Source organism: Thunnus maccoyii, chromosome 8, assembly GCF_910596095.1.
Source record: "Thunnus maccoyii chromosome 8, fThuMac1.1, whole genome shotgun sequence".
NCBI classification, from domain to species: domain Eukaryota; kingdom Metazoa; phylum Chordata; class Actinopteri; order Scombriformes; family Scombridae; genus Thunnus; species Thunnus maccoyii.
In genome coordinates, this window is record NC_056540.1 from 34,717,368 (window position 1) to 34,729,867 (window position 12,500).

The 12,500-nt window shown below is 42.3% G+C and overlaps 2 protein-coding genes across 2 annotated transcripts in view; both read right to left on the reverse strand.

The window, feature by feature from the left end:
• Positions 1-12,500, reverse strand: part of LOC121901528 (NLR family CARD domain-containing protein 3-like) — a 481,268-nt gene that overhangs the window by 441,286 nt on the left and 27,482 nt on the right. The window lies entirely within an intron of this gene.
• Positions 1-12,500, reverse strand: part of abca1b (ATP-binding cassette, sub-family A (ABC1), member 1B) — a 66,482-nt gene that overhangs the window by 46,250 nt on the left and 7,732 nt on the right. Inside the window, exons 5-9 of the mRNA XM_042418352.1 lie at positions 8,565-8,706; positions 7,822-7,940; positions 3,011-3,132; positions 2,547-2,750; positions 253-342 (exon numbers count right to left, since the gene is read on the reverse strand). Of these exons, the coding sequence (XP_042274286.1) occupies positions 253-342; positions 2,547-2,750; positions 3,011-3,132; positions 7,822-7,940; positions 8,565-8,706 (677 nt within the window). The remainder of the gene's footprint in view (positions 1-252; positions 343-2,546; positions 2,751-3,010; positions 3,133-7,821; positions 7,941-8,564; positions 8,707-12,500) is intronic.

The window sequence follows — 12,500 nt, forward strand, 5'->3', positions numbered from 1 at the left end:
CAGGACGCAGCAGGACGCAGACGGACGCAGCAGGACGCTGCAGGACGCAGCAGGACGCAGCAGGACGTGTTTGTTCTTTGTTGACTCGTATCGTCTCCTCCTGAAGTGAAAACCTTCTAGTCTTTGTTCAGCTGAGAGCTCGTCTGTCTCCCCGCTGCATTCATACGTCCACTAAAGGACACGTCTGTCTAAAGGGTGTGTGTGTGTGTGTGTGTGTGTGTGTGTGTGTGTGTGTGTGTGTGTGTTTCTTACCTCGACGGCCAGCGAGCCCAGACTGTCCAGGAGGATGTTGGTTGCCCGGGCGACCTGTTTGACGGCCTCGGGGTCGACCTTCACGTCCCTCTGAGAGACACAGACGGACACTTCAGTCTCTGTTCACGTCTGATTTACTTCTGTTTCTTATATTAATTTACTTTTTTATTTTCATGTGTGAAATTTCATGATAAATTGCGAGCAAAGAAGAACGATGTGACGTCCTGCAGAGATACTAACTGTTAGTAAACCGAGAGATGAGACTCGTCTGACTGGTTTAAATCTGATTTACTGAAGTTAAACAAGCTGGAGACATACTGCAGGACAGAGCTGGAAAGGAACTACATATATTTACTCAAGTACTGTACTGAAGTTTGAGGTACTTGTACTTTACTTGAGTATTTCCATGTGATGCTACTTTCTACATTTCAGAGGGAAATATTGTACTTTCTACTCCACTACATTTATTTAACAGCTTTAGTTACTTTTCAGATGAAGATTTGACACAATGGATAATATAACAAGCTTTTAAAATACAACACATTGTTAAAGATGAAACCAGTGGTTTCCAACCTTTTTGTCTTTTGACGTCTTACAAAAAGCAGTGTGTAGTCGGGGTCACATTTCACATGTCTATGAGTTGTTAACAGCTCCACCAAATAGTGATTTTTCCCTCTAAACTTCTCACATGCTTTCATTTCAATAAATGTTCAAATGATCCAATATTTCAGCAAAAATCAAAGATTAGAGAAAAAGTCCAAAAACTGAAAACAGATTTGTGTATCAGAACTTTGTTTTTTCTTCTTTCCTCTCCCATTAATCATCTCACCACCCCTCAGATTTATCTGCTGACCCTTTGGAGGGGCCCCGACCCCTAGGTTGGGAACCACTGGACTAAACTAGCTAACTGTATATAAAGTAGTGTAAACTAGCTCCACCTCCAGCAGCTACAACAGTAACATGCTGCTCTAACACTGATGCTTCACTATTAATAATCTAATGATGTCATATATAATAATATATCAGTCAGAGGGACCAAACCACTACTTTTACTGCAATACTTTAACTACATCAAGCTCATAATACTTATGTACTTTTACTGTAATACTTTAACTACATCAAGCTCATAATACTTATGTACTTTTACTGCAATACTTTAACTACATCAAGCTCATAATACTTATGTACTTTTACTGCAATACTTTAACTACATCAAGCTCATAATACTTATGTACTTTTACTGCAATACTTTAACTACATCAAGCTCATAATACTTGTGTACTTTTACTGCAATACATTAACTACATCAAGCTCATAATACTTATGTACTTTTACTGCAATACTTTAACTACATCAAGCTCATAATACTTATGTACTTTTACTGCAATACTTTAACTACATCCAGCTCATAATACTTGTGTACTTTTACTGCAGTAGGGTTGTGAGTTCTCCTGCTGAAGGTTCGTTTCTCTCGTTCGTGACCTCGTTAACCTTTTGTTCGGAGTCGTTCTAACTGGGTGAAATACGTCTTTAAACTGGTCACAGACCAGTAATTAAACACTGAGAAAAGACAAAAGAGAACATTTGATACTTGAGAACATTTCACAGCTTCAGCTTCACTGTTAACTTCAGTCTTTTCTCTCTGATTCTCTGAGGATTTGAGGATTTCTTGCTCTGCTGCCGTGGTAACGGTGTGTTCAGACGGAGCAGCAGCAGTTAGTTTCAGTGAGTTTCAGGTTCACACAGTCCGTCAGCAGCTCGTAGATTCCTGCAGACAAAAGCAGCGAGGCGTCGCTGACGCACAGCTCGTTTTCAAACAGGTCTCCAGGCTACGAAAACTGAGACTGTAGAGAGCAGAGACAGGCTGAGACACGCCTCCTCTGACACACACACACACACACACACACACACACACACACACACACCTGGGCCGCAGCGAGCCAGGTGGAAACGCCCTGCTGCTCAGCCTCCAGAGTCTGAAGTTGAAGTAAAAACTGTTTCTGTCAGAGTCCAGATGTTTTCAGGACTGTTTAAACATCTGTATTCTGCCTTTTTTCACTCATGTTTATAAATACTGAGTCTATTTTAATCTCTGACATCACAGTTTACTCCTTATTCTGGAACTCTGTTCAATATTCTGACTTTTGTTTCTGTATCATCACACTTTGATTTTTATTCCTTATTCTCAGTTTATTTCAGTATTTTGGGACTTTTAATTCATATTATTATAGTTTCAATCAATGTTCTTTAACTGTTCTCCGTGTCGTCTGCAGGTTAACGTTGTGTGTTCTTACCCGGATGGGTTTGAAGAAGTCAAGGTTGGACAGGAAGTGCTCCTCGGCGTGGTTCAGCCAGATGGGCGGGGCCCGACAGAGGACTTCCTGTACCAGCATCGACACCTGTGGGTCCGAGATTCTCACAAAGTCCTCCAGACTCCGTCCGCCCCGCTTCCTGGGACACATGTCCCTCAGGTGGACCCCGAACCCTCTGAGCAGGACCTGGAGGGTCAATAATAATAATATTATTATTGATTATTTATTGATCGTGTTCTCACGTTTCATTACAAAAAGTCTAAAGTTTCATTCAGAATTCTTAGATTTTGTTCAATAATCAGACTTGTTTTATATTGTTGGACTTTAATAGTTTAATTTATTCTCTGTTCTTAAAGTTTGAGTGAATATTCTTCTTCACGTGTTTCCGTCGTCTGACTGTGACGCCGAGTGCGTCCACACTGAGCGTGTGCAGACGGCGTCCTCACCTTCTCCAGGTCGACGTCGGCCTCGATGATCTGCTGGACGGCGTCTTCGGGCAGCGAGGCGTTTCTCAGCAGGAAGCTGGACACAGTCTCGTCGTCTCGCAGGAAATGTTTCAGCTTGAAGCCTGCAGGACGCAAACGGACGGTTATTGATTTATCAGCTGGATGTTGAATCCAATAAAAAACTGATCAGCTTTCAGCTTCTCAGATGTGATGAGCTGTCAATCAACTGATTATCTGATGTTCAGACATTTAAAGTAATCAGCTGATAATAGTTGAAGCTCTGATCATAAGAATCAATAAATCTGTCAATCAGCATGTGTATCTATTGATCTGTGTTGTGGACAAAGTGTCACGTTTATCATAAACTTTATTTATAAACTTTATTTATAAAGTTTATTAATAAAGTTTATCAACGACGCTGCGGAACGTGAATCTGTTTCCATGTCTGCAGTCAGACGACAGGACGCTCAGGAGAACTGTTGACCATATAAGGAGTTTGGGGGCGTGTCTGTGTGTCGATGATGATGATGATGATGATGATGATGATGATGTAGAACAGGTGAGTCCGTCCCTACAAACACATTTACATGTTGTTGAACACTTTGATGCTTCGTGCATGTTGTCACATGTCGTCACGTGTCTGGAGGCCAAAGTTTCCACTGAGAGGAAACCTGCATCACTCTGCTGTTTACACACACACACACACACACACACACACACACACACACACACACACACACACACACACACACACACACAGCCTTTCTTCTTCTGCAGTTCTGCAGGTCGTAACAGGCAGCAGAGACGAGAAACTTCATCACAGAACAACTGTAATGTTTTTAACTCTTTCAGTGTTCTCACTAGTGATACATAAACAGGTCTGTGTGTGTGTCACTGCTGCAACTAACCATTATGTTCATTATTAATTCATCTCCATTAATCATTTATAATAATAATAATAATAATAATAATAATAATAATAATAATAATAAAGCTTCACTCAGACGCTTTACATAATTTAAAATGGTCATAAAAACAGTTTAGATGATGAAAAAGTCTCGTTTATCAAAACAGTCACTGATTGGTTTTCAGTCGTCGGTGTCAGAAACGTCTTCTTCTCTTCTGACTTTTAAAGATCTAAATGATGCAACGTGACTCGGACAGACAGACGCAGCGGAGGTACGGAGGCCTCCTGGGGACAAAAAGCTGAGGTGAGCTAAGCGTGTTAGCGACGGGTCAGCGGACATGTTGAGCTGTCTGACATCAGCGGCTGTGAGTGATATGATTGGTCAAATGAGGAAGAGTTTCCTCTGAGAGCTCCCGCAGAGAAACACGTCGGCTTCAATCACAGTTTTCACGTTATTAACGTCCACGGAGTCGCTCTGCTCTCAGCCAATCAGCACGCAGCTGGTGACCTGCTAAACTAAAACTTCAGACGGAGCTGTGAGCTTCATCTGAGTTTGATTTATTCTGTAAAAATTCTCCATGTTGCTCCTTCACATCTTATTCTTCATTTCATTATTATCATGTTTGTTCCTGCTTGTTTTCTTTGAATTAAACTTTATTGTCCCACAAAAGAACAAACGTAGATGACAGAACGTCATAAAAAGCTTCTTCTTTGGGAAATCGATAAGAGACATTAAGTGCAAGTTCAGGAAAACGCCAAATGCAGAGCAGGTGATCAAAGACGAAGGACGCGTCAGTCTGCATCAGTCTGCACCAGTCTGCACCAGTCTGCACCAGTCTGCACCAGTCTGTATCAGTCTGCACCAGTCTGCACCAGTCTGTATCAGTCTGCACCAGTCTGTATCAGTCTGCACCAGTCTGTATCAGTCTGCACCAGTCTGCACCAGTCTGTATCAGTCTGCACCAGTCTGTATCAGTCTGCACCAGTCTGTATCAGTCTGCACCAGTCTGCACCAGTCTGTATCAGTCTGCACCAGTCTGTATCAGTCTGCACCAGTCTGTATCAGTCTGCACCAGTCTGCACCAGTCTGTATCAGTCTGCACCAGTCTGCACCAGTCTGTATCAGTCTGCGTCAGTCTGCACCAGTCTGCATCAGACTGCACCAGTCTGCACCAGTCTGCACCAGTCTGTATCAGTCTGCGTCAGACTGCACCAGTCTGCATCAGACTGCACCAGTCTGCATCAGACTGCACCAGTCTGCACCAGTCTGCATCAGTCTGCACCAGTCTGCATCAGTCTGCACCAGTCTGCACCAGTCTGCACCAGTCTGCATCAGACTGCACCAGTCTGCACCAGTCTGCACCAGTCTGTATCAGTCTGCGTCAGACTGCACCAGTCTGCATCAGACTGCACCAGTCTGCACCAGTCTGTATCAGTCTGCACCAGTCTGCACCAGTCTGCATCAGACTGCACCAGTCTGCACCAGTCTGCACCAGTCTGCACCAGTCTGCATCAGTCTGCACCAGTCTGCATCAGTCTGCACCAGTCTGTATCAGTCTGCATCAGTCTGCACCAGTCTGCATCAGTCTGCACCAGTCTGTATCAGTCTGCATCAGTCTGCACCAGTCTGCATCAGACTGCACCAGTCTGCACCAGTCTGCACCAGTCTGCATCAGTCTGCACCAGTCTGCATCAGTCTGCACCAGTCTGTATCAGTCTGCATCAGTCTGCACCAGTCTGCATCAGTCTGCACCAGTCTGCACCAGTCTGCACCAGTCTGCGTCAGTCTGCGTCAGTCTGCGTCAGTCTGTATCAGTCTATATCAGTCTATATCAGTCTATATCAGTCTGGATCCACATCCTGGATCCACATCCTGGACCCTTAACTGGACCTGCTGCCTTCATCCTGCAGGTGTCCAGAGGTAGATCTGTGTCAGCTGCTGTTATAATACTGATGGTAATAAACTATCAGTAATAAAGTGGTTCATCTCAGACCGATCAGAGCTGCAGGTTCTATCTCTGTACAGTCAGTGGGACCAGTGTGACCAGTGGGACCAGTGGGACCAGTGATGCTGAGAGGACACCAGTTCGATGATGTGGATGTACTGTTGTCAGTGACGCTGTTCATCCATCCTACGATGTGATTTACACTCAGCAGCTGAAGATGATGTTCATCTTCATAGTCTGTTTATTCATGTCTGTATTACGTTTAGATGAAGAGGAGGCGTGATGAAGAGGAGGCGTGATGAAGGTTACAGCCTCCTCTTCATTGCTCCACACAGGTCTGATGTTGGCGTTTCAGTCACATGATTCATGACGTCATCGTTTATTCAGCCTGTTATATTTGAGCTGCTGTTGATCTTCAAACCTTCTGAAACACACCTGTAACGTTTCATCAACGTTTCATCAACGTTTCACAGCTTTCATTAACGTCGTCCAACAGACTCGTTAACTCACCCAGCGGGTCACACTAACGAGCTCTGAACTAACGAGCTCTGAACTAACGAGGACTCTAACGATAAATAACACAGAACACTTTAAATGGTGAATATAAATGTAACAGCTGTTCTAACTGCACGTTTCCCGCGGTGACGGACACGCTCACTGCAAACAGGAAGTTCAGTCATGAATGAAAACAAATAAACTCTCTTATCCCCCCAAAGAATTATGGGAACTGTAGTTGTATAACTAAGAAGCAGATCATCCCCCAAACAACATAAAGAACAACAGACTGACTGCTGCAGCTGCAACTAATCAATCATCCTTCAGTCTATCAACGATCAATAGATGTCTGCAGACGTCAAACGTCCAAAACCCTCCGAAGATTCACAAGAAGCTGAAACTTTACACGTTAATTATGTTTATTCTCTATTTATTTATTTATTTATATGTTGTTATATTTCAGTTAGTTGATTCTTTTTCCATTTATGTAACATTTTCATTTCTATCATCAATCATCTATCAATCATCTATCAATCATCTATCAATCATCTATCAATCATCTATCCTGAGATAGATCATTCTTGCTAACTTACTAAAACATTTGATTGATAATGTTATGAGTGATTGATCGCAGCTCTACTGCAGACTGATGTTGCTCCTCATTGTGAAATAACAACATCAGACATGTGGCGACTCAGTCGGAGGAGAGCTGAGCAGCGAGCGGCGGGTTCTGCTGTGAGGTCAAAGGTCAGGCGGTCATGTGTGAAGCTGCGGGACGTTCAGAGCGAACTGATCCTCAGACTCCGGCCTGTTTGTTCAGCTGCAGAGCGACACGTCCGTCCTGAACTCAGTGACGCTCAGCGTGGCGCCGCCGAGCCGAGCCGACCCGCCGACATCACCCGCCGACATCACCCGCCGACCCCGAAGCTCTCGGACCGTGTGAAACCCCCGAACCTCCTCTCTCACTGCGATCAGGTGAACATCACCTGAGAAGCTCTGAGCAGGTAAACCTGCCGCGGCTCGCCTCCCCGCCCCCGCTCTCACCGCAGCGGCTCGTTCTCATGGAACAACACGCCTCCGTTTGTCCCATCAGACGCGATTAGAGCGAATAAAAGGCAGAAATGTGCCGCAGCTCCATCAGAGGGGGGAGGAGGAGGACAGCCGGCAGGTCGGAGCAGGTAGCGAAGCACAAAACACAAACTCATAATTAACACACAAAGAACCAAATTCTTTTTGTTCAATGAGCTTGAAAAACCCACAGAGGGACGACGGGAGCAGAGACGTCGCTCAGTTTAACCACAAACTGACCGACTCACAGCGAAAACACAGTTTCTACATTTAACTCTTCATCTTCAGGCAGGAACTGATGCTTAAAATAACTTTTAAACAACTTTGTTTGTTTGTTAAAAAACAAGTTTAAGGTCAGGTCTGAATATGAAGTGAACTAAAACTAAACTTCCTACCTGATCTGCTGCTCTGCAGCTGCTGCAGGGCCTGAGCCAGCTCCTTAAATCCATCCAGGTTCTTGTCGTTCTGACTGTACAGAAGAATCTTCTTCGCGTCCGAAAACAGACGAGAAATTCTGCAGAAACACAGAAAGAGTTGATGTCAGAAATGAGACGAACCGTCACAGCGAATAAAGAGTTTTCATGTCCTGAAGGAAACGCTGAGTTTAGATCTAATATATAATAATATTAAACTTCATTTACATCTAAGTTACAATGTGTTTCACAGAGAACAAAAACATCATCAAACATCAAACGTTCATAAACGTTTCTGATAAAATCACGTTTTAAAAAGGTCGTTTTTATATGTGAGATGAATTTAAAGATTTATAAAGAGTTGCTGTCGGACGAACCGTCAGTTACTGAAAGCAGCTGAAGAGTCTGAAACGTAAACATTAAAACAAGCTGTTTGATCCCTGCAGGAAGCTGAAGTGTTTCTGTTTAGAGAGACGTTCCAGCTGACACTGTGGGTAGTTGAAGCGTCACTTTGTTTCATGTATAATAATATAAACATATATATTTATTATATATATACATTAATATAAATATAATATATAAACATGTTCTTTTTCTTGTGTAGAAGTTTGATGATGTTTTGATGATGTAATAAAATAATATAATATATATTTCTAAGTCAGTTCTGGTGGAACTGAGATGATTGATTATCAGTCATTGATCAGGGAGGTCACATCTGGACTCACATGGAGTCGTTGAAGTTCCCGACGACGCCCGGAGACTCGCCCGGCGTGGGGCTGCGGAAGCACGGGTTGTTGGCGTTGCAGAGGATTCCCTGTAGCCATGGCAACGTGCCGGCCGACGGCATCGCCTTGTTGGGGAAGTGACCTGCGGACAGAAAAGACTCAGCGTGACGTGTAACACACCGCTCCACTTCAACAACATACAAGACGCACCACAGTTCCCAGCAGCCACCTCTGCAGCGAAGCCTCATGGGAGATGTAGTCGTTCATGTGGTTTATCACACTTCATATTTACTGAACATCAGGCTGCAGCTCATCATTATTTATCATTATTGATCCATCTGATCATTATTTCCAATATGTTTCTTTATTAATAGATTGTTTCAGTTCATTTACTGTCTTATAAGAAAAGTAAATCATCACATCTGAGAAGCTGCAACAGGAAACTCTAAATCTTTCACGCTGCAGCTTTAAGTTACTGTAAAGACCGATTGATTATTATCAGTATTGATAGTTTGTTTGTCCTGTTTGATTCAGGACACGCGACACGTGAGCGACACGTGTGATGTCATCGTGTTCGCCCGCAGTCAGATTTAATCTGAAGACGTCCCGTCTTTATCTGCTGCTGCGTTGGAACAAACGTTCACCTGGACACGCCGCAGGTAGATAACCTGTGATTGGTTTATCAGCTGCTGCAGCAGTGAGCTCAGCGAGGGCGGAGGCAGCGCGACCTTTAACCCCTCCGTCAGCTGTATGCGGAGCAGAGCTGCTATCAGAGAACCTTAAGACTGCCAACTGGCTTCTTTCTAATCACAACTGATAAGATAAAACATTCACCCTCTGACAGTCAGCGGAATGTCCACACAGTCCGTACAACAACCAACCAACCAATCAATCAATCAATCACTCAATCAATCAATCAACCTTAAATCAAACCGCAATTATTCCAGTCATCAGTTCATCACTCAGGTCTTTTATGGAGCAGAACTACATCACGATAACTGACATCTGAAGACTTTCACACTTTTTAAAATGTTTTCTTAAAGATGAATTGATGGGAAATAAATCAGCAGGTTAATCAATAATGAGAGTGTTTTAGTTCCTTTGAAACGATTTAATAACAAGCTGCTGAAATAATGAAATATGACTGAGGTCAGATATTCAATGTATTTATCAAAGTTTGAATTTATGTTTCCATCAAACTGAGATGTGAAGTCCAACTAATCAATAATATATATATATATATATATATATATATATATATATATATATATATATATATATATATATCTCCCACATTTCAGAGAAGAATAAAAGCTGAATAATCTGGATTATTGTGAGCGGGTAAAGTGATAAAGAGCTCAGATTAAACAGTAAACTCTGCTCCTCTCGTCAGGAAACGATGACGCTTCATAAAAGCAGAACTTGAGGAGGATCAGAGTAAATCTTCTCTCTGCAGACGAGTTTCAACACGTCTGAGCTCACATGCTGCGTGAATCACAACACAAATATTCTGCAGCAGAACTGAAAGTGTTTCCCGTCCTGAAGCTTCTGCTTTCAGACCCAGAGACAGCGTTTTAATAAAAGCTCTCAGTTTCAGTGAAGTGTTCCTGCAGTCGGCTGCGGAGACCTGCAGGATGTTTCCTCACACTGGGAACAAAGAGCAGGCAGGAATGTGGATGTTTCCAGTCAGCAGCTTTTGTTCCTGCAGTAAATAACATCGCCTGAAGCTCTTTCTAATGTTCAGCTTAAATATCAAACCGCAGGATGTCTTTCAGCTTGTCTCTCAGCAGTTTGATGGGTTTTTATACGATGACGTTTGAAGTTTATTCTTTTATTTCATGTTTCCTGTTTCTGTCTTGATTTTAAAATAAGTGTTCGGCATCTTCCTGACTCACTAATGTAAGACTGTTATAATATATTAACATCATATGTTCTACTCATGGATGTATGGTTATATATTCTGTTTATTGTTAGATGTGAGTTATATAGACTTGTTTTAGTATGTGGTGATTTATGAGCAGATGCTGCTGTAACACTGATTATTAACACGATTAATAAAGAACTCGATCTGTGCTCACTTTAAAGGAACAGTTCAACATCTTGAGGAATCCTCTTACTCTACAGCATCTACTGATCTGTCACGGTTAGCCTAGCTTAGCATAAAGACTGGGAGCTGGGGGAAACTGTTAGCCTAGCTTAGCATAAAGACTGGGAGCAGGAGGAAACTGCTAGCCTAGCTTAGCATAAAGACTGGGAGCAGGGGGAAACTGCTAGCCTAGCTTAGCATAAAGACTGGGAGCAGGGGGAAACTGCTAGCCTAGCTTAGCATAAAGACTGGGAGCAGGGGGAAACTGCTAGCCTAGCTTTGCATAAAGACTGGGAGCAGGGGGAAACTGCTAGCCTAGCTTAGCATAAAGACTGGGAGCAGGGGGAAACTGCTAGCCTAGCTTAGCATAAAGACTGGGAGCAGGGGGATACTGCTAGCCTAGCTTAGCATAAAGACTGGGAGCAGGGGGAAACTGCTAGCCTAGCTTAGCATAAAGACTGGGAGCAGGGGGAAACTGCTAGCCTAGCTTAGCATAAAGACTGGGAGCAGGGGGAAACTGCTAGCCTAGCTCAGTCCAACGTTCAGAACCAGACAGCAGCTTTAACATCTTCATCTTTATCTTTTATGATCTGCATCAGTTACAAAAGCCAAATATTTATTTTTGTTATAACATCAAAGCTGCATCAATTAATCAATTAATCACCAACTATTCTGTATTCTTATTTCTAACATGAAACCAAGATGGAAATAATTGTTTTCACTTTAACATTTTATCAATTTGAGTTTTGTTTTGTGTCTGTAATCCATAAAGAAATCATATCATGTATTTTGATAATCGATTAATCATTTTGAGTCATTTTTTAAGTCATAAAGTCTAAACTCTCTGATTGCAGCTTCTTAATGTGAATATTTCCTGGTTTCTTTCGTCTCTATGACAGTAAACTGAAGATCTTTGTTGTGGACAAAACAAGACATTTGATGACGTCGTCTTATCATTTTTCACCTTTTTCTGACATTTTATGGACCAAACAACTAATCAATTAATGGAGATGAACTGATAATGAAAATAACGGTTAGTTGCAGCGGTGAGCTTCACACTGCAGTTATCTTTATGTTGTATGTAATAAGTTAATAAGTGTTTAGTCACAGTTTGCTAACAGTTAGCACAGTTAGCTTCAGTCTTCCTCCTCCTTACTTTTCTTTCAGGTTCATCTAATTAAAAGTGTTTATGTGATGACGAGGCTGATGAAGGACAGCAGCTCACACTTTATACTGCAGGTTTACACTACTGACTTTAACCCTTTCAGACTGTTTCCTGACTCAATCAGATCAAAGTATTGATCTCTGCTAATCATGTGAGTGATTGATCTCCTGCTTCATGCTGATGGATAGATATAGATGCTGATAGATATCTTTCAACGTTACAGTCTTTTTAGTGCCAAAGTTCCTCTTTTTGTTACTATACTTCCACCTGCAGCTCAACAGGGAAACACTGTCCGAGGAAACACAAAGAGGGAATTTGATGCTAAAAAGACTGTAAATGTGTCAGATATCCACTTGATATGACTAACTCAGACTGCTGAAGCTGAATAGAAGCTTCACACAGACTTTAAATGACTGTGTGGACACACTGTGGATTTTATCCTCCATCACTTCCATTGAAAACACATTTGAAGGATCTTTTAATATCCAGTATGAACAGGAGGAATGATTACAGACACCTGACTGCTGGTTAACACACCTGTCCTTCATGTGTTATATAACTATCAGGTCGGAGCGCTCTGACCTTCAGCAGATGTAATAAAGTCATAAATTCTCTGATAGATCAGCATGAGGAGTTTAAAGCAGCATGTCTGCATAGTAAACATTATCATCAATCAATAACCTCC